General features: G+C 35.3%; 1 protein-coding gene across 2 annotated transcripts in view; it reads right to left on the reverse strand.

Moving 5' to 3' along the window:
* Nucleotides 1-23,852, reverse strand: part of C6 (complement C6) — a 60,989-nt gene that overhangs the window by 25,148 nt on the left and 11,989 nt on the right. For both annotated transcript variants that reach the window (XM_045566600.1, XM_045566601.1), the window contains 4 exons: nucleotides 14,573-14,711; nucleotides 9,678-9,878; nucleotides 4,975-5,215; nucleotides 395-517 (listed from right to left, as the gene is read on the reverse strand). In XM_045566600.1, the coding sequence (XP_045422556.1) occupies nucleotides 395-517; nucleotides 4,975-5,215; nucleotides 9,678-9,878; nucleotides 14,573-14,711 (704 nt within the window). The remainder of the gene's footprint in view (nucleotides 1-394; nucleotides 518-4,974; nucleotides 5,216-9,677; nucleotides 9,879-14,572; nucleotides 14,712-23,852) is intronic.

Genomic DNA, 23,852 nt, shown 5'->3' on the forward strand with positions numbered 1-23,852 from the left:
TTTTAAAAAATAAACCTCTCTTAGACCCTTATCAGTCTATATTTTTAATGGCTATTTATAGGTGTCCTTACTTTGTAAGGCCCCTGATAGGAAGGCTTAGTTCACACCTATATTTACTTCACAATGTCTAATATTGAGTTTTGCCCATGGGAAAAAAAATCAATAAATAATTGTTCCTTAAATTGAACAACATACGTATAAGATAAAGAGAACCTTAACCATTGCTAATGATATTTTATTTGTAAGCCCCAGCTTCTCCCCCACTTAGGGCTCTGAGGCAGATAAATAAAATAAATGAAAAATTAAAAATAGCACAGGCATGTGCATTATGGTGCTTACACGACAGCCAGCCTCAGGGCACACTGGATAAGCTGCTAAGAGAGAACGTTGTTACCTTCATGTTTTTCTGATAGCTTGTTAGTAGTGCACCGGTGTTCCACTTTTGTTTTCTTAACAAGTAAATAACGTTTCTTTGTTTCAATCCGGATACAGGTTTTGGTTTCTTCTTCTGTTAAACCTAGAAAGTTGAGTACAAATAAAATTAACTGAGAATGCACCATTAGGAACTCAAAGAGGAACCTGAGGCTCTGTCACTTCTGCCGCCACAGATACTATATACCAGCCCTCTCTTCCTTAATACCCATACACCTGAATGATTAACAGCTTTACCTACAGATTCAATCCCGCACATGCCCTGAATAGTACCGAATGGAAGGATACCTGTAAGTCCCACCATCCCCCCACCCCCTGCAACGCTGACCCTAAGAAGCACACGCTGAGCCACTGTGGCCCAACCCATGGGGACTGCGTTGGCCAGCCCTTTGTTGCCACTCCACACAATGGAGTTCCAGGCTGGCCCTCTCTACTGTCTGCTGCCACTATGCAGCCCTGCAAATCAAGAGATTACGACATGGTCTGATCTGTTCCCCACCGGAAGGCCTACTTTCTGGGCCACAGCTGATTCTGTGAGACCTGAGTCCACTTCACTTTTTTCCGATTCATCACCCAAGGTGCAAATCTTGTTGGCCGTGTCTCCTTCCCTGAGCACTCATTCTCATACTCCCCTGTGCTTTCTCTCCCTGACTCAGCTGCTCATTCTGCCCCTGCCTCCAAAATCTTTTTAGTTAAACTCAGAAATTCTGACTTTCTGACCTAAGGACTCTTTTTAATCTCTTTGTCTCATTATGTTAATTCAAGCCTGGACTTGATACTGTCTCCCCGGTTGTCTCCAGGGGAGGTTGACACTGCCTCATTTCCACCGGCTTCAGGTGTGGGAGCTGGGATAGATACCTTCCTAGTTTCCTGGTGCTCCTTCCAGTGGATGACACTCTAGGGCCCTACAAGTCCTGCAAAAACTCTGATGCCCTGAGGCTTAGGCCACCCAGTTATAATACCTTTACACCTCATAATTCTTCTCCTTTACCAATCCCCCAAGCATCATTTGTTGAAGATTTTGGCATCTGAAGCACTTCCACTGCCATGCCTGTGATCATTCTCAGTGACCTCAAAATCAGTGTGTGAGTGTAACAGCACAGGGAAACAGATCTAGCATCTTTGTAATCTGAGTTGGTACTACCTATCTGGGGTAATTTGAGGGGAACCAATGTTTCTTTTTTCTTAACATCTTCCCAATCTACCTAACTCACTGTTGGAAACATCAACCTCAAAATCCAGGTCTTCTGATGTGTAGTTAAAATTTGCCTTGCAAAATACAAGTGCATGAGAGCTCGAGCTGTTAATACCAGCTCTTCAGCACCTGAAAGCAAAGTAGTTTACCAAATACTGATATTTAGGGTTGCAGGTTACAATAAGCAGAGATGAGTGTTTCGAGAGCTTGAGGCACTGGTTGAGTGTGAGGCTGAAATGGGAAGCTGAAGGCACAGATCACTGGGAAATGAGGCTGGGTAGATGCAAACTGGGTCTGCCTACCTCATTTTTTTTTAATGACAATTTGACACATTTGAAGATATGCATTATTAGTTGGAGGTAAAAAATTCTTGGTTTGAAGCCCTCACATTTACCTTGCATCTTCAACTCTAACAAAAATGATGTCTGTTTCTGTCTGGCTGAATAAATATGGTTCATTTTTCTTCTGGTAGCATTGTTTTTATAAGTGGGTCAGTGAAGTTTTTAGGCTGTGCTAGAAATTTAGTGCAACTGTAGTGCATCACTTTTATTTTTTCTTAATTTTTATTAGGTTTTTGTTATTTATAATTGAAAATTAAATTGTGTGTATCCAGTTAATTAACTATAACAGAGTGAATTAACTATAAACTTAATTTCGTTTTCTGAGGGCCATAGGTGAATCCTTGAAGATTTAAATAATAAATCTTTTGTATGGCCCTGGATATGTAGTGATTAAAATGCCAGGACTTCATCAATAAATTTCTGTACAAGCCTTTTCTTCCCTGCAGTATGTGCTGTTGACTGCTGCCCGACCTCTACCTATGTTCACTAAGAAGCTGCTCAATGCTACAGCACCTGGCCTCTTAAACCTGAGTGTCCCTCTGCTGTGGCACAGGCATTGAGTATTTCAGTAATGTCCTCAGCCGCTCTGAGTGAGCAAAAGTCAGTAGTGTTAGTCAAAAAATGGTCACATTAATAAGTAGTGAGGGGAATAATTTTTTACCTCCAATTCAGAGCAGAAGATGACTTCCCAACAAAAGGAGCTTAAAATTACCATCTTGCATATTATGCTATTTTTGTTGTTTAATGTTTTCACTGCATTCATGAAATTATTTTCACCTTGCACACTGAAACAATGTCAACTTTTATTCAAGGTTTTCACTTGACTATGGGACGCTGAACAATAGAAGAATAAATCAAGGGATGCAAACAAAAAGCAATTTAATTTAATCTTATTCTTCTTGGAGAGAAACAAAGTACTATGAAATAGTCAAGTCATTTTTCTAACATTAATCACAAGGATAAAATTCTTATTGAATAAAGCATAACAAAAATTAAATCTATACCCTAGTTTCATGGTATAGTAAGAGAAAAAATAGAAAGAGAGAAAAGGGAAGAGGCCAGAATATACATTCATCTAGAAAGAGGGTAAAAGCAGACAAGCATACTTAATGGAAAATTCCATTTTATTGAGAATTTGTTTCTGTCTAGGTGTGCTTCATTTTAACCACAATTACAATTTTATAACAACATTGTTGTGACTCAGAAATACATAGAATATAAGAATATTGAATGTAATACATATCTTATTCAATATTGACTATACACAAATACATATATACATACATATACACTATAAATATATGTATAGTGTGTATGTGTGCATAGTTTGTGTATATGTAGAATACATGTGGCTATGCATGGGTATTTATTTCCAGTTTCCTATCACATCTCAAACTCCCTTTCTTTATGTGTATCTGCCAGTCTCTGTCTCTATTTATAGAGAAAGAGATTGAAGGTGAGAATGTTTTAGTAGGAAGTATAGCTCATCACTCTTCATTTTGGTTATGGGGCTTCAACTGTTAACATGCTGGATGGTTGATTAAAGATTCACCCAGTTCTTTAACTGACCTGGTCTCTAGGCATTTAGAGGCTTTGTCCTGAATGCATGATGAGTATACTCAGGAGGGCAGTTATTGTCTGGGCTATAGCAGCAGTGACCAGAATAATTTCATCTCAAAGGTGAGATGAAACCAAGTCAACGGCCAGAGATTTCCCCCAACTACTTTCGCTCAGCATTAGGATTGATGTCATTCCCAGTGGCAGAAGACATCAAATCCATCTTGCAAATGCTGCTCCAGTGGGAAGAATAACTGAAAGGAAACATAAGGGGCAGTGTGGAAGGCCCAGGACAGCCCAGATCTTCCAGATTTTAGTAAACTTGTGAGGTAAAAGTTTTTAAAGTCCTTCTTACTGAAAATCCGTCTGGAAGATATTTATCCCATCTCCTCTCTTAGGGAGCAGACCATGAGGGACATCTGATCCCTTAGGATTTGGAAGACTCAGGGCAGCTGCATGAAATGTTAGTGTTTGCCATAATGAGACGCAAGAACAGAGGGACTGAAACTCTATTGATCCCAGGGCTGCCCTGACGTTGTATTTTTAAATCATTCCTTGTTCTTTTGTACAAAAGTTTAGTGATGAAAAATTCTGATTTATTTGGGAGAATTGATGAGTTTGCTTCTGGTTACTATACAGTTTCCTAAGCTTGTTCTCTGGAGACACCTGCTAGACTATTCCAAGGACCCCGTGTCGTTTCACATAGGAGCCTGAAATCAAATTTTTCCTAAGGTATTTAAGCTGTAATAATAATTAATATTAGCAATTTAAGATAATACTTAGGAAACCAAGATGTGTGCCTTATATTGTTATTTTATAGGCAAGCAGAAAAATATCTACTTTATATCTGAAGATACAAAGTTGTAACCTTTCCTCCAATAAAGTGTTTTGCATTTGTTTTCAGGTTTCATCACCAGTAGGTGGACATCTGGCCCACATTAACTTAGTCCCTTGTCAAGTCCTAATTGTTCTTTTCAGTTTAGACCCTTGGATTTTGGTTAAAATTATTAAAAGAAATATATTGCTATTGAATTTGCTACAAATTATTGCTCTATAAAATTATCCCCTATAAATATGCTGTATTATCTTTTAGAATTTAGTGCCAGGACAAACTTTGTATCCCTTGAGGTATTGGCATTCATCTTCCTTTTTTAGTAACCACTACTGTGTAGCTTATGATGTTCCCAGATATCAGGAAATTCTAAGAAAAATATGATGCCCACTCACAGAGGTTAAGCACCCTGATTTTTCCTTCTTTTTGTCCTAATTTATAATTTTTATTTTATTTATTTGAGTGTGTATGGTTCTGATTGTTCTTCACATCACTCTGGAAATAAACTAGGATCTAAATAAAGTCAAATAAAAATAATTAAAATGATAGAGTAAGAGAAAAAATGTATCACATGCTATCATACCAGTTAAAATGAGTGAGGGCTGAAGAAAGCATACCTGAGTTCTTTAGTTCCTCCCTGCTATACTGATAGAGGAGATCATACGTGCCCCCCAGGGAGCCGGAGGTGAAGTAATGAGTCCCAAAGTCATCAAATATTCGGCTATACAAAGCAGAGTTGTATTCTAGAGGCAGATGGTTAAGTGCTTTCAAAAAAACATCAGAAAGCTGCAGATCTTTAGATTTCATTGTGAAATTTAAGACTTTTATCACTTTATGGATCCTAATAAAATTAGAATCCTAAATGGAAAGAGAGAAAAGAGTGAAAAAAAAAAGATGATTTAAAAGTAATGAAAACTTAAGGTATCAAGTATTTAAATGTCATTGATTTATCATTAGTTTCATTCCTATCATAGTATTATAACAATTTTAACTCTCTATTGTGTGTTCTCAGATACAAAATTATAATTTTCATTTTACTTTTCAATATGGGTGTTCAAAGTGCTAAACAGATAAGATTATCTCAATAAACTGAGAGGCATATGTTCTCTACAAAAGAAGAGATCAATTACCAGAAAAGTCGATCTTTCTCTCTTGATTGCCAATTATGACTGCACTCCTACTGAGTTTTATTTAGAATGCTTGCTAATGCAAAGGATTGAAAAAGGATTGTATAAATTTTCAACTGGAAGTTACGCAACTGAGATTCAAGTTGCACCTTTGTCACTAACTGAAAAAAGCATTTCAATTCTTTAGACTTTAGTTGTCAAATGATAGGATGACAACTGTATGCTAAGTAACATTTCACACCTCCTTCAACTCCAAATTGCTATGATTCTAAATTACTTATGGGGTGAAATTAAACAAAATTATTTATATTCTCTCTCCTCTACTCTTAGACAGAAATATATGAATTATTTGTTTGCAAATTTAGTTGTTTGTTTTATCATTTCTTGTTATGTCAGGTTAATTTAGGGTTAGGTGGTTGATATGATGCTTAAAATCTTATTACTTTGGATTGTCCTTCTACACAGCTAGGTTTATAAGTGTATCCATGTATACTGTTTTTTTTCAAATTTATATACCTTACCTGATTGCTCAGTTTTAACAAATTATAGTGTTTGAGTAATAGTAATAGAATGAGGATGATATTTTAGTAAAATAACTTTATAGTAATATAAATTATTAAATAGCTATCTTCTTATACACTATAATTATGGCACAAAATGACTGCTAACACAAGAGAAAAAAATCCCAAGGATCGAAAAAGAGTCATTATTCATCTCCTGTCTTCTCTCTTTCTTTTTCCCTCTCCATCCATCCCTCCTTCCTACTTTCTTGCCTTAGATACATTTATTGTGCTCAGATAGAGAAGTGAGATGCTGCAGATAGAGAAGTGAATAAAGCAAAGTTCGTGTCTTGTGGAGCTTACATTTTAGTAAGTTTCCATTAATTCTGTTTTTAAATTTAATACTTGAATTTTGTCATAGAATGATAGCTTTTGAAAGTTGGAAGGCCTTTGTGCTTTCATTAAGTTATTTCCTGAGTATCTGAAGTGCCTGTTGTCAGAGGTTCAGAATTCCAGGTTGCTTTAAAGACTAAATCATGGAAAATTCAAGTTAAATTTTGGTATCTCCAGTTAGCACAAGCACTTCCATAGTGGTCTACTTGCTAGTGCATGATGTCTGGAACTGGCTACTTTAGACTAAAAATTACAATAGGTTATTAAACCATATGTAATCTATTAATATTTCAACAATTTGTGAAGTCTTATTTTAATCATATTTTGTGGTTTCAATTTTGTAAAGTATATCAGAAAAGTACCAAATCTTACAGTTAACTGATATTTTGTTTTGAAACAGACTATTTGCCCAACAAATGTCTACTCAAATCTGTGATTGACAAAATAAATACAGCATTGGGCTCTACTGAAGGGCTTGAATTGATTTTTCAAGTTTGTAGCATCTTGTTTTCACTACTTGAAGACTAAGACAGATTGCAGTAGCATTTTCTATTTAGACTGAGATTTCCTTAATTCTGTTCAGACATAATCAAAGACAATAGTCATGATGTTGGGTTGAACTATATGAGGCTGACAATTTTGTAAATCAAAAATGGTTGAATAATAGCAGTTTCATATGTTCCAACCTGATACTGTGAATAGCCCTAAATATTTCCAATTTGAGGCAGATCAAAGAATTGCTGTTTATCTACAGATAAGGGCTTTACAAATGCTCTCTAGTATGCTTGAAATATTTATGAAGCAGTTATGTGAAGCAAGTCTTAATGTCAAGACTGATGCCTATATCTATGTCTCATTTCAACATCTCCGTTTTCCTCTTATCTTTGACTATATTTTAAGGCAGTTATGTCCAATCCTGGGTACTACATCAGAGGGAGCTGGGGAGTTTATTAAACAAAGGCCAGACCATCATATGCCCAACCCCAGATATTCTGAATCAGTAGATTAAGGGAAGGGCCTGGAGAGGTGTATCTTTACTACCTAGAAATTCTGATACTAACTTGTTTTATGAGTATAGTTTGGTAAGTTTGGAGGACACTATATGACTCATAGCCCACTCAAAACTAACAATATATGTCATATTAATATTTTATTCTCATTTTTGCATATTCATATCTTCAGAACCATATTCTTTCTATAGTTTGTTGAAGTTATGAATAAATAAGTTTAAAAAATCAAATAGTTTGAAATGTAATATAGTGGATAAAAACAGTGGACAAAAATCAGACCAACTGATTTCAATTCCCAACTCTGGCATTTACTCACTGTAAGATCACTGAAAGTCACTCAGCTTCTTGGACTTTAGTGTAGTGCCTGCCTGCTACATGGTAGGTGTTTGATAAATGTTTATTGAATTAAAAATAAATGTATGAACTTCAATTTATTCATCTGCAAAATGGTGTTAAAATATCTATTCTGATTATCTGCTAGGGGAAATGTTTAGAAAAGTTATATCTGAAAGTACTGTAAGGTCTCATATTTATATAAGGGTATGAATAGATGAATAAATAAAAATAGGAGAGGCACTATGGTAAAGGCAGAAGGAGCCATAATATGGTGCCCTCTCATTGCTGGTCCTATTGGCTCTGGCATTGGTGCCTCAGCCTCCTCCTTTTGTCGCCTCCCTCTCAAGTTCTGTGATTCAGGGATCATTCTCCCCATGCATCTCTCGGGAAAGAACAAATACTACTTAGAGTGGTGGTTGTTGTGAGGAATAGACACTATTTTAGAAGACTTTTGCAAATGTCTAATAGAAATCTATCTCGTAAATAATTGAAGAGTGAGAAGATATATCCAAAAGATTTAACACGCAAATCATGGGAGAAAAAGGAGCATATGAAGAAAGATTGACAGATGAAGCTGTATCTTCACATATGGAAAGGGCTCCATAAGTCCCTGGCAAGATTAATGGAAAAAGCCCAATACTTAGACATACCCTAAATTCTAAGCATAAAAGAAAATTATTGAAAATTTCCAGACAGGGAAAACAAAGTAAAAAAATCAGCTCTGAGTTTGATTTTTTTTTATACAACAATGAAAATTAGAAGACAGTAGAAAAACATCTGCTGACTCTCAAGAGAACAGGACTATGATACAACCAAGATCTTCTTTATCTTTATTGTTCAGGGAAAAGGTAGGCAATTTAGATATGTAAGGATTTAGGGAATATACCTTACATGTATCCTATCTGAGGAAAATACTAAAGAAAATGACAACAGTGAATGAGAACAAGACTCTCAGAAAAGGGAAGATGAGAGGAGTGGAAATGCTGATGGGTGTGTGTGTGTGTATGTGTGTGTTTGTGTTTGTGTGACATACATATACATATAGAAAATATAATACAAATATAAAATATAGACTATGAACTTGGAAATTACAAGTGTTATGTGAGGAATCTTAAAAAGTAGAGAACAGTCATAATAAAAGATTAATATGAACTAACATATAGACTACAAAAACAAAACAAATATAAAACAATCTCTGGGCAAAGCTTGAAACACAAAGGTTTTTAACAGTCTCACTAAAACTGGTGTTGGAAGCTCACGATGGGGGAAGTAAGAAGCAAAGGTGTTCTCGAGAACATTGTGGGGATGGTATGTGAGGAATGGTGAGCACAACATCTTTTGGGGGCTATCGATATCATTTCATGTGACAAAAAGAAAAATATAGATTTAGTTATCCTTAACTAGAGAAAGGTTACTACAAGCAGTACTTAAAAGTATATCAGAACTTCCAAAATGACTAAAAGGACAAAAGGGAGTAGATAGAAATGTGATGAAAACAGCAAATGTAAGGAAACAGGAAAGAGCAACAAAGTGAAATGAGTAAGAAAAACAAAAGATGGAAAAAATATAATCAAGCATTTCAGTGAGTATACTAAATGTAACTTGGCTAAATTTCCCTAGCAAAGGTTGAGACTATCAGATTATATAAAAAGACAAAGTCCTATTACATGTGGTTTATAAGAAACACACCTAAATCAGTATGACAAAGAAAAGTGGAAATAAAAAGAATATAACAAGGACACAGTCAAATCATGCAAAAAGAAAGCATCAATATGCATATTATCTCTATAACTTTTGAAGTAGGATATAAGAAAAAAAAAAGTAAAACTATTTAAATCTGTGTTAGAAATCCTACTGATGTAATATCAAAACTCTCCCCTTCTTGTTTCATGATTGCTGGAATTGGTTTTAATTTTCAAGAAAGAATAAAAATATTGGGAACCATTTTTATTACCTTTTTGTGAGAAGCCTGAATGGCTTGTTTGAAGGCAGAATTATGGTTGACACTTTGACTTTTCTTTGAGGAAAAAAAAATTGGTACACTAAAAGAGTTCTTATCTGCCCTTGAAGATGAGCCTTGTTGATTTTCATTCTGTGCAAGAGAAGTTAAATCCCTGTAGAAATCTGTTTCCAAATCATCTTCCTCAGTTTGTACCTGGAGAAAAATCCGTATGAAATAAAACACAATTTAGGAAATAGTGAAGCAACTTGTGAATATCTAATGCAATGATCATTCATTCACTTATGCCTCAGTATATGCATATGAGGATGCATTTTACTAGAGAACAAAGAATAATGTTAGTCCTTGCACTCAGGGAGTTAATTGTTTAGTTAGGAAAAGAGATAATCACAAACACTTAATTCAAAATGGGAAGTGTTGTGCTGCCAATGGGATCCCATAGATAAATATGAGCCCCAGAAAGAGAATATCAGAAAAATCTTCCTTAAGAAAATGATACCTAAGCTGAGATTTAACTGGATGATAAGCAATGGGAGCTATTTTTAGTCTGCCTGTGATTTTGATGCAGTGTGCAACCTAATTTAAGATGCCTTTCTGAAAACAGATGCTTAGAAAAGGGGAGGGCAGATGCTGTTTGATCCTGCCCTAGTCCCATCTCCACTCCCTTAGTATTATTGAGATCCTGGGCTTTAGTACTCTACTGGCCACACCTGTGAGACAGAGGCCAAATGATTGATTGATTCTGCATGGTGGGTAGTTGATAGTCTTCAATTACTCCACCTGGGAAGAGGAGGAAAAAGCAGCCAGTGGAATTTGACTTAAGCTGTGAGTAGAGCAAGGTATTTCCCAAGAACAAGTCAAACCCCTGTTATGGTTATGCTGGTAAGAAGAGAGCAGTGGATTAATTTAGTAAACAAAGTAGCAAAGTAAATTGATTGATGAGTGTATTAGGTCCTAGACTAACATCTTTGTTCAACGTTGTTTCCTTATAACACTGATGAGAAAAAATTGATTCTCACTGAGCCGCTGTCTACGTCAAGTTTTTACATTCTCTCCATGTTTGAGTGGGTTTTCTCTGGGTACTCAGGTTTCCTCTCACATCCCAAAGCTGTGCACAATGGCCTCAGTCTGAATGTAAATGTATCCTGTGATGGGATGGCATCCTGTCCAGGCCTGGTTCCCACTTTGGCCCTTGAATTGCCAGGATAGGCTCTAGCCACTCATGGCCCTGAACTGAAATGAGCAGGTTGAAAAATGAATGGATGAATAAATACAAATTGCTGTAAAATAAAAATTTGTAAAGTATATAATTATCATACAAATGCACGACAATAGACCATGCAGTATGGAAGTGCTCAGTGAAGCTGCTGTATTTGTCATTGTGTGTTTTTGAATTACGTATTGGTAGGAGATACTCTGTACAATTTTCACTTTGCAAACATTTATTCTTTGATTTAACCCACCACTGCTATGGCTGTTGTCACTCACTAATTCACCAAAAATTGGGTAAATCATTCTCTTAACTTGTTTTTATTAATCTTTCTTCAATGTATGTATAGTTCACATACATACAAGGTACAAGGATCCTAGGGTTACTGACCTCTGCATTTAGCAGCTGGGGGATCCCTAAAAGGCATAATTCTGGTGTTACTGCTAATGTGACCTCATTTGAAAGTTCTCATACAAAACACAAAACATAGAGGAGATTAAAACACACACACACACACACACACACATACACATACACATACACAAGAAGCACCAGTGATATATAACATACTGATTGCAGAGATGAAGTAATGGCTAAGGACTTGTTGACCTGATGGGACTTCTTGACCTCCCTCCACAACTCTCTTCTCATCTCCATAAACACATTCAAGTCAGGCACCTGACTCCTCGATAAGCCTCAGCCTTGGGCAGAAGATAGCTCAAATGCATCCTTATACTGTGCACCATAGTTCTGACAGCTGGGCTTGTTTTTATAACCAAGTACCACCTTGTTTTATATTTTTTCAAGAGACTGGAGTCTGATTTCAGCATCACAGTTTCTGTGATTGGGTTCCTATTGCCTGCCACCAAAGTCACCAATGCTGACCAGCTCCTGACTCGCACTTGTGTTAGTCATTACTTGGTTTACAACTTCTCTAGTCTCCTCTACTTCTGGGAACATAGCAAACTTGTATTTCCCTACTCCTGTTGGCCAGTGAAACATGAATATAAGTGATATCTGTCATTTTAAGAGTTGATGGGCAATATGTCACTTTTTGGGGGGGTGGGAGGAATTGATCATGGAAGGATGCGTCAAGACAGAACCTTGTAAGTCTCTGGGTTTCTGAGTGACTACTATAAGTAGAGTCCTTGTTAACTTTCATTGGATATGCAGTATGAGTGACACTGTTTGAAGACACTGACATCTTAGAATTTTTATCGTAGCACAACCTAAGCTATCCTGATTGATGGTCTTGTACTTGGTGTCTGTGTTCCATCACCTGTCCTATAGTTTTTCCATGGTCTTCTATTCTAATTTCATTCCCAGAGGCTCCCTTCATGAGCCTCTCTAACCTTTGTGTACCAACCAATCCATTATTTGATCTGTCTTATCTGTGTTAATAAGCTCCAGTACTACAGAAGAAGGGAAGTCAGATGCCTGCTGAATTTCTCCTCCTCTGTTTTCAATAAGGTATAGCTACCTGCTAAAGGCATAAATAAAGACTAAAGTAACGTAAAGATCAGTGAAAAGTAAACCAACAGCTTGTGACCTTGAGTTTAGTCATTTCTACATCTTTGTTTGAAGAAATATCACCATGATCTTCTTCAGCATTTGACTATTATCTAAAATTCAATGGCATATAAAGAATAGCTCAGATAGCTTCTTAAGGTTAGACAAGTTTTAGAGTTGTTATATATTAATAATGAAATGAGTGTACATTAATCTGAATAAGGATTTTCAGGCTGTGTTTTGTCAAGTAACTTGCCATCCAGGCTTGCGTTACCAAGTTATGTGGGTGAACCCAGCCATGTGTTGGTGAATATTTAACAACCAGCTCCCTGGGAGGGGAAAGAAAGCCCTGACTTACTAAAACATTTTCCTTTTTCATGGTGTATATATTCCTACTATGACAGATTTCAACCTACCTGTGCGGTGCACTGAATTCAATGTTGGGAAGAGATGCACAGTAGCAAACTACAGAGTAGTTTGATGATATAGATACAATAAATATAAATAAACTCAAGAGGTCAAATAATAATAAAATGTGGCAAAATAATTGAGAAGTGATAAATTTTGAGTAGTTACAGCCTGTGTTTTAACATATTTACTTGTAAGATTATATATTTAATATTGGCTATATTTGACAACCAAATTGCAAAATTCCTGAAAATTTAGCAACTGGCTCTTGTGAGCTGGAAGAGCAGGCTCCAGTACATCACTAGACAGAGTATACGTTTTAAATGATAGTTTATGAAAGGTGCTCAGCATAGGTGTTAATGTCTTTCTTGATAAGGTCACATCTGGCATAGGCAACCCTGGACTGTAGGAGCCAGGAGCCAGGACTTCTAATTCTTCTGTGCCATTTACTTGCTGCATAACTCTGAGAAAGTTTTATGTCAGTGAGCCTAATTTTCCAATTAATAAGATGGATGTAAACAATTTACCTTTTTGGGGAGGTTTTTATGGGAATCAAGTAAGACAATATATGAAGTATTTTGAAAACTCTAAAATATCATATAAGTATAAAGTGTTATCTAAGCCCAAACTTGCCCTAATCTCATATAATTTGTATAATTTGTTACTTGTAAAACTGCATGAAATAGATGCTAGCTGAGAATATAGGCAGTATAGTTTTGGGACATTATTGTATTTTGAAAGTAAACTTGTGGGTTTGTTGGTTAGAAGCTAGAAGGCAATCTCCAACAGAAAAATATTATATGTAAAAGTTTAGGTTTTAGCTCTGTCTACAAAGCTTTTTCAATACAATGTATTTTAAGAGTAGTTCCATAAGTCTCCCTAGAGGTGTCTGAATTTGGCAGTTGGACCCCAAAGGCATTCTCCATTTACTATTATATATTAAATGGTTTCAAATTGAGTGTATCAAACTGGAAAACTCCTGTATTTATATGGGTATACAGGTCTTTTTAAAGGAAGAGTTAAATGACTTCTTGCTGAACTCATACTACCCATAAAATTGTCCTCAGAAATGATTAGACCTTCTGAAATTCAAATCTGCATGAATGGATGTCACCATTAAAACCATGCACTTCCTATTTCTTGTGTCACAAATCAAAAGAAATTGAATGCTCACTGTAGTGCAGCAAATATTGAGCATTCATCATGTGTAAGGTACTGGGGTAGATTCTGGAAATAAGTAGTATGATACTCATTAGCACCTAGGAAAACAGACAAAAAAACTCCAAACCAACTAATAAAATAGGGAGTAAGGTAAGCAGAACTATCTCATTATGCTTAGCCTTACTGTGATTTTTTTTCCTATGAGCGTGGTACTTTTTTAATGTCTAAATTTCATAGTTATCTATGAGAACTAGCTATGGTAGGAAAAAGTTCTGAATAAGTCAAACAATTTATCTGTATGGGGATATGTTAGAGCTGAATATTCACTGGAGAAAGCATGGACTTGAATCAGGGAAACCTGAGCTTGAACCTCTAATTCACTTCTTACTAGTTGTTTGACTGAGGTAGATTAGTTAGCTAAGTTTTTCCATATGTAAATTGATAACACTGACATCATTGGATTGTGGACAGATGAAATACAAATACATAATAGGTGATTAAAATTGTTCATTACCTTTGCATTCATCACTAATTTTTCATGAGAAATTTAGCTTATAATCACCATTGGCGTTGGAGCTGCCACCATGATAGGCTGTCATACCTCAAAGTTGACATTTTCTAGATTGGCCGGGACACGATATGGATTACTCGCTCTACTGCTTTTGACAGTTTTACATATTCCTCCAGTGAAAGAGTTATCAAGGACTTCTCCTCTGGGCTCTCCTGCCAGAAAATGAAACCTAGAAACAAAGTAATTTTCAAGAATTCAATAGATGTAGAGCAATCTTTAAAATTTACCTTATATATGTGAAAGAAATTCCTCTTCTAGACATTTTTGACTCATGACAAATGACTTGAATGAAAGTCTATTTTTTTCTAGGCAATGGTGAAGCATCCAAAGAGGGATGGAAGCCAAAACTCAGCCCTGCTGGCTCTATAAGATTTTCCCATTCCACTTACTTACTTGTTCTGGGCTTTTGGTATAAAATAAAATTTGGGTTTATAATTTTTTTCATGACCTATAAGTTCAGTGCAAACTTTGAAAGCAGATTTGGAATAAATTATTATATAATAAATGTTATTCTGGGTTCACTCCCTTCTGAGTAGAATTCTAAAAGAGTTAATAATGAAATAGTAATACCAATATTTTAATGGAATTATAATAATATTGCTTTTATTAACAAATATTATTATAATACTTAACATATATTTTATTTAACAAATGCTTGCATATGGTTTACTATAAGCCAAGAAATAGTAAGCACTTTACAAACATTAATTTAGTTAAGTGCTTTACAAATAGTGACTTATTTAATATTTATAATAACCATATGCTATAGATACAATTAGTATGCCTGTTTTACAAATTAAGAAATTGAGGCACATGGAGATTAATTAGCTTAGCATAAATCAAGCATTTAAGAAGTGGTTTTGTGATAGATAAAAACCTTCTCAAGATGCTAATGCTTTTCCAAATTCTTAGAGATATTAACATGTATTCTGTGAAAAAAGTAGTTTTTGTCAAAAATTTTGGTAATGCTAGATTACACAGATTATAAAACTAGTTTTCTGTAGGTCCTGTGAGAGCCTTTGAAAATGTAAATTATCAGCCTCTAAATATATTTAAACAATTATGTGTGTGTGTGCATATAAAACCTTGTCTTCCACGGAACACATAACAAAGCTCTACAGAATATCATTGGAAAAGTCCATGTAGCAGAAGGAATGATATCCCCATCTTCCCTCCCTTCTGACCCATACATACACTCATCCATTCTGATGGTGGTGGGGGCTCGAGGGGACTCTAAGCATCCTCGAGAATATCATCCACCACTGAACATGTCTATTTCCCCTATACTTCTATAGTGTTAATCACAGGACAAAATGGACCTAAAAGGCGCCACCCTTACCATAAGCTGCAACATTAGGTTTCATAACTACCACACAGATCTAAGAAAAGACAAAGAGACTCATCCACTTGAGAAGGCATCGAGAAACAGTTCAAGACTTTTGTGATCTTCTACTAGACATTTGGATTTAAAGTAGAAAATACAATCAACTATTTAGGCACTTGTTCTAACCAACTGACACAATATTTTTCTATCAAGAATGAGAGAGGATAATTTCAAAGGTGTAAAATGGTGTTAGAATATTAAAAAAATTAATTGCTAATATAAATATTTGTGAATTCTATACAAATATAATTGCATTAATGTAGAAATACATGCACATACATGTACACATACACGCAGTTTTTAAGTTTCTGATATTGCTTCCTCACTAGAAAATGGAGGTAATGATTGCTTCCTTAGAGTAGTTGTGGGAATTAATAGTGATTGGCACAGGCCTGGCCTGCCTTGTAAGAGGAAACAGTACGTATTAGTCCTCTCAATTTGCCACTGGCATAAATGTATCTTAATTTCATTAAAAGAGTTGCATACTAAGTTCAAGAGTGATTGCTTGTAGGATACAAGATTAACAGATTAAAATCAAATGTATTTCTATACAATAGCAATGATCAATCCAAAAATAAATTTGAGAAAACAATTCCATTCATAATAACATCTAAAAGAATAAAATCCTGAGGAATTATTTAATGTCTAACACTTTTATACTAAAAAGAATAAGCAACTATTGAAAGATATTAAATAAAATCTAAATAAATTGAAAGACATTCCATATTAATGTATTGGAATAGTTTATATGGTTAAAATAGCAGTACTTCATGAATTGATCTGCAGATTGAAAACAATCATTATCAAAACCCCAGGAGCTTCTTCTGTAAAAAATTGTCAAGCTGATCCTAAAATTCATATGGAAATACAAAAGACCCAGAATAGCCAAAACAATCTTGAGAATGAAGGGCAAAGTTGGAGGCATTGTATTTCCTGATATAAAACTTACTTCAAAGCCAGAATAATCAAGACAGTGTGCTACTGGCATGAGGACAGACTTACAGATCAAGGGAACAGACTGAGTCCAGAAATAAAATCATAAATCTATGGTCAATTGATTTTCAACAATTTAATGGGGGAAAAATAGTCTTTTTTTCCCAATAAATAGTGCTGTAACAACTTGATAGTCATGTGCAAATGAATGAAATTGGACCCCTTTCTCACATGATACAAAAAATTAATAAAAATAGATCATAGACCTAAACTTAAGAGCTAAAACCATAGAACTCTTTTTTTTTTTTTTTTTTTTTTTGAGACAGAGTCTCACTTTGTTGCCTGGGCCAGAGTGAGTGCCGTGGCGTCAGCCTAGCTCACAGCAACCTCAAACTCCTGGGCTTAAGCGATCCTACTGCCTCAGCCTCCCGAGTAGCTGGGACTACAGGCATGCGCCACCATGCCCAGCTAATTTTTTCCCTCTATATATTTTTAGTTGTCCATATAATGTATTTCTATTTTTTTAGTAGAGACGGGTCTTGCTCAGGTTGGTCTCGAACTCCTGACCTCGAGCGATCCACCCCCCTCGGCCTCCCAGAGGGCTAGGATTACAGGCGTGAGCCACCGCGCCCGGCCCCATAGAGCTCTTAAAAGAAAACAGAAGACTAAATCTTTGTGATTTCAGGTTAGACAAAGCCTTCTTAGATATGATACCAAAAGCACATGCAACAAAAGAAGAAATAAATGTATTGGATGTCACCAGAATTAAAAACTTTTGTACTTCCAAGGACACCATCAAGAAAGTAAAAGACAAATAGGAGAAAATATTTACAAATCATATATCAAATGAGGAACTTACATCCAGAATATATTAAGAACTCTTAGAACTAAATAGTGAAAAACAAATTACTTAATTAAAAAATGGGCAAAAAATCTAAATATCTGAATAGAAATTTCTCTGAATATGATATGCCAATGACACATAAGCCCAGGAAAAGATGCTCAACATTAGTAGTCATTAAGGAAATACAAATCAAAACCAAATTGAAATGCCATTTCAAACCCACTAGGCTAGCATTAGTAAAAAAGATAGACAAAATGTGTTGGAGATTTCAATCGTACATAACTGGTAGGAATATAAAATGGTATAGCCACTTTGAAAAATAGTTGGGAGTTTTTCAAAAATTAAACATAGAATTACCCCCTGTAATTCCATTCCTAGGTATGTAAATAAGAGAATTGAAAATATATATCCATACAATAACTTGTTCATAAATGTTCATAGCAGCATTACTCATTCCAGCCAAGGTAGGAACAAACCAAATGGCCATCAACAGATGAATAGATCACTATTCTGTCATAAATGGAATGAAGAACTGACATATACTTTATATAGATGGACTTTTTATTATGTTTTAAAGTTTTCTTTAATTGAAATATAATTTACATATTTATGGAGTACATAGTGATGTTTTGATACATACAATGAATATATAGTGATAAAATTAGGGTAATTAGCATATTCATCACCTCAAACACTTATCATTTGTTTAAGTTGGGAACATTCAAAATCTTCTCTTCTAGATATTTTAAAATATGTAATAAATTATTGTTAGCTATAGTTACCCTACAATGCTATAGAACAGTAGAACTTATTCCTCTTATCTAGCCGTAATTTTGTGTCCTTTCCATCCCCCCTCCACTATTGTAACCACTATTCTACTCTCTACCTCTATGATATCAATTTTTTTATCTTCCAAATACAAGTGAGAACATGTAGTATTTATCTTTCCATTCCTGACTTACTTGATTTAACACAATGTCCTCCAGGCTCATCCACGTTCCTCAAATGACAGAATTTCATTCCTTTTTATGGCTGAATAGCATTCTATTTTGTGCATCTATACCACATTTTCTTTATCCGTTTATTTGTTGATGGACCCTTAGGTTCCATATCTTGTCTATTGTAAATAGTGCTACAATAAACATTGAGATGCAGATATTTCTTCAATATACTGATTTTCTTTCCTTTGGATATATGGCCAATCTAACTGGGGTGAGATGAGATTTCATTGTGATTTTCATTTGCATTTCCTTAAGGATCAGTGATGTTGAGCATTTCTTTCTATATTTTTTGCCATTTGTAAGTCTTATTTTGAAAAATGTCTATTCAGCTCATTTGCCCATTTTTTAATCAGATTACTGCTATTACTTTTTTGCTGTTGAGTTGAGTTCATTACATATTCTGGATTGTAAGTCAGTCCTTGTTGGGTGAATGGTTTGCAGATATTCTCTTCCATTCTGTACATTGTTTTTTCACTATGTTGATTATTTCCTTTGCTGTACAGAAGCTTTTTAGTTTGATATAATCCCATTTATCTATTATTGCTTTTGTTGCCTGTGCTTTTGAGGTCTTATCATAAAATCTTTTCCCATTTTCCCAGACCAATGTCCTAAAGTGTTTCTCCTATTTTTTTTTTCTGATAGTTTTACAGTTTGGGGTCTTCCATTTAAGTCTTTAATCTATTTCTGTATAAGGTGAGAGATAAGGGTCAAGGTTCATTCTTCTGAATATGGATATACAGGTTTCCTATCACCATTTGTTGAAGAGACCACCCTTTCCCAGTGAATGTTTTTGGCAACTTTGTCAAAAATCAATTGACTGTAAATACATGGATTTATTTCTGGATTCTGTATTTTATTTCATTGATCTGAATCCATTTTTGTGCTAGTATCATGCTGTTTTGGTTACTATAACTTTGTAGTATATTTTGAAATCTGGTAGGGTGATACCTCTAGCTCTGTTCTTTTTGCTTAGTATTGCTTTGGCTATTTTGTGCTTCCATATGAATTTTAGGATTGTTTTTTCTATTTATGTGAAGAATGTCAATGGTATTTTGATAGGGATTGAAATGAATCTGTCAATTGCCTTGGGTAGTATTGTCATTTTAATAATATTAATTCTTCCAGTTCATGAACATGGGATGTCTTTTCATTTTTTTGTGTCCTCTTCAAATTCTTTTATTAGTGTTTAATAGTTTTCCTTGTAGAGATTTTTCACCTCATTGGTTAAGTGTATTCCTAGGTATTTTATTTTTGTAACTATTGTAAATGGAATTGCTCTTTTTATTTCTTTTTCCAGTAATCCATTGTTAGTGTATAGAAATGCTACTTATTTTTGTATGCTGATTTTACATCCTGCAACTTTACTGAATTCATCTATCAGTTCTAACAGCTTTGTTGTAGTCTTTAGGCTTTTCTGTACATATGTATGTTTATATGGTTTGCAAATAGAGAAAATTTGAATAAGAGTGGTGAGAGTAGGCATACTTTTTTCCAGTTCTTAGAGGAAAGGTTTTCAGCTTTTCCCCATTCAGTATAATGTTAGCTGTGGGTTTGCCATATTTGGCTTTTACTGTATTAAGATACATTCCTTCTATACCTAATTTGTCAAGAGTTTTATCAAGAAGGGATATTTAATTAAATTAATATTTTTCAAATATTTTTCTGCATCTATTGAAATGATCATATGGTTTTTGTAGTTCATTGAGTTTATGTGATATATCACACTATTGACTTGCATATATTGAACCGTCATTGCTTCTCTGGGATACATCCCATTTGATCATAGTGTATAATCTTTTTGATGTGCTGTTGAATTTGGTTTGCTAGTATTCTGTTGAGGATTTTTGCATCTATGTTTATCAGGATATTGGTCTGTATTCTGTTATTATTATGTCTTTATCTGGGCTTTGGTATCAGGGTTATGCTGGCCTTGTAGAATGAGTTAAAAATACTCCCTCCCTTTCAATTTTTTGAAATAGCTTGAGAAGAATTTGTATTAGTTATTTAAAAGTTTAGTAGAATTGAGCAGAGAAGCCAGTCAGTCTTGGGCTTTTCTTTGTTTAAAGACTTTATATTACTGATTCAATCTCATTACTTGTAATTGGTTTTTTTCAAGCTTTCTATTTCTTCTTGGTTCAATCTTGGTAGGTTGTATGTATTCAGAAATGTATCCATTTTTATTAGGTTTTCCAATTTGTTGGCATATTGTTCATAATAGTCTCTAATGATTCTTTATATTTCTGTGGTATCAGTTATGAGTACATGGATGAATCAGTTGTGAGTATATGGGTGAATATACATTATGCTAAATGCAAGAAGGCAGACACAAAAGGCTACATATTATATGATTCCATTTATATAAAATGTCTAGCATAGGGCTAGGAGTGGGATAGAAAGGGGAAACAAATAGAGCTTGACATCTAATATGTACAAAGGTTTCACTTTGGGGATATTGAAAATTTTCTAAAATTATATTGCAGTAATGGTTATACAAGTCTGGGACTAAACTAAAAACTTAAATTTAATTATACACTTTCAATGGGTGAATTGTATGGCTTATAAGTTTATCTCAGTAAAGCTGTTTTTAAAAAGCAGTGGTTCCTGTAGGTTCTCTTAGATGCAGATTATACTCAAATATCCGCAAGCATAATTTGAGGTTGGCTTTTATTCACATTTGAATTTGAATTTGTAACAGTGGGCATTTGAGGGAGGAAGTGTGAGGAGCTAGCGTGGGCAGAACTTTCCAAACAAGGTAACAGGACAAACACAGGTGTTTAAGGTTCATTCATTTGCATTTTCTAAGTTAAGAGCAATTAATGAGAAAAAAATAACTCTTGACTTTATGCTGCCTTATACTATGTACTTATGATTGTCACAAACAAGAAAGGTCTTGAGTAAAATGGCTCTCAAGTCATGAGGAATCTACAAAGGTGACAGCTATTTGCAGAGCCCGAAGATAGGATATTACAGATGTGTTTCCACTGGGCATGCCTGAGGAATCTTTCAGGGTCTGGGCCAATTCTGCAGCAATTTTCAACTCTATTCTTTCCTCTCACCTCTTGAGATGTTTAGATTGACTATAAATATTTTGGTGTTTCAAATACATCAGGTTTCTAGAGGGATTTTGTCTAATTTGGTCATACTTTGTAACTTTTTGAATTTAAAAATATATAAATTAAAAATACATATGTATATGTGCACGGGTATATGTGTGTATATGTATATATGTACCTTGGCTAAGCCTGAGAAAAACAGTGTGCTCTTATCGCCTGATTCTCATTTCTGATTTAGGACCTATTGACTGATGTTGGCAATGTAGAAATTTTGATATCCCTTGTTAAAATTTTTCTGGGAGAGGTATCATTTGAAAAGAGGAATGGACACTCAGTAAACCATTCTTTTGTAGGTAGAAATAAGTTGCGGACCAGGGTACAGGGAAGAGGCAGAGATTATAAAGCTAGAAGATTAGAAAAAGATTGAAATAAGCAATTCTCAAAAATCTCAGTCCCTGTGGAGACAAGGAGAGGGCTGGCTGTCCCCAGCCAGCAGGCTTCGCTCATTTCTGAGAATCCTTGGGACAACATCTCTGGTTGGCAGAGGGCCACACAGTTCTTCTGCCAAAGTACACATAGCATGTGGTGCTCCCCATCTGTAACTCTAGCGTCCAGACCAACTGAACAAGAGGTGAGTTTATAATGTCATCCTTCATCAATTAGAGCATTAGAAAATGTGATTATCAGTGGGAGTGTTTGGCCAATGTTTTCTTCCAGGGAAAGGAAGAGAAGGAAACCATTTCTGCACATTGATAAGAACGTAATGTTGAAGCACTCTCACTGAAATCAGCTCTAATTAGGAACACTTAGGACAGAACCTCAAATCAGTTTGTAGTCATCCAACATACAGATAAGGAAACTGAGGTCCGGAAATGTTACATAACTTGGCTGTGATGTAGGAAGTTAATGCTGAACTAGGTCTAGAATCCAGCTTATCTTACTTTTAGACTAAATAACTCTTCTGTTTCACTGGTGTCCTTGAGTTTGGTTTAATGCCTTCTGGGTTTTATTCAAAATCAAACGAGGTTGTATTTGCAATTGTGGCTGTTTGTCTTTCATGCCTGAAGGTTTCATATTATGCAACTCTTGCAGCATAAGTGAATACTTAAATTTTTAAAAAGTTCAATATGAAGCAATAGAAGCTGATAGCAAACTGTTTGCCTCTGGCCAAAAATTGAAGTGAGGTTTCTTTATCATGGGACTGCTACGGCACAGGAGATTATCTTTAGTGATTTTTCTTATACTTCAAACTAAGGTTTAGTTCTGTCTTCACTGCCTTCTCTTATATTTCAAAAGTATTTCAAGCCATTGGTTCAGTCTGATGAACTTAGAACCCCTTGATCAACTCCCAATGCCCTCATGAGGAGATATTCCTGAAATCGGAGCATTAGCATTTGTGAGGACTCTTCACAGATAGGACTGCATGGTCTCCTAAGGTTTCTTCCAAGATATTTCTATCTCTAAGATGGGTGTTGTCCTGAATTAGCATGAAATGGTAGAAATAACCTGGGTTTTGAAGTCTGGGTTTGAATCTTGGTTCCACCATTTACTACTTGGTAGACTTGGACAGGTTATTTAAACTTTCTGAGGCTCAGTTTCCCAGTTCGTAAGTTGAGACCAGATGATAATATAGGTCTGACTTTCTGCTCTTAAACTCTACTGACCTACCCATACACCACATGGTCCATGGGAGAAGATGCCCTAGGTATATTCACTTCACCTCTTTCTCTTTTACTTTTTCCACACCATTGTTTATTAGCCCCTTTTATTTCTGTGTTCACCTAACTCCTTTCCTTATGGCTTTGTCTCCCATTATTGACTCTGGGCTTGTTTTTTCTGCTGGAAGATTGGTTTTGTTTTTCTAGAGTTCTAACTTTTAAGACATCCATAAGAATACTTTTCTAGTATCTTTTTTTCTCAATTTCCTCCTGACATTTCTGAGTGGTTACTCACCCATTCAAGACCTAGCTCTGGAATCCACCCTGGCACCTCCCAGCTTGGCTGGCTTCCCATCAGTCTGCCTTGATCCATTCCAGAGCTTTCTAAGGGATGTCTGAGAAATAAAACTAGCAATGTTTATGAAAGGCCCATAACA

Source organism: Lemur catta, chromosome 12 (genome assembly GCF_020740605.2).
Source record: "Lemur catta isolate mLemCat1 chromosome 12, mLemCat1.pri, whole genome shotgun sequence".
Lineage (NCBI taxonomy): Eukaryota > Metazoa > Chordata > Mammalia > Primates > Lemuridae > Lemur > Lemur catta.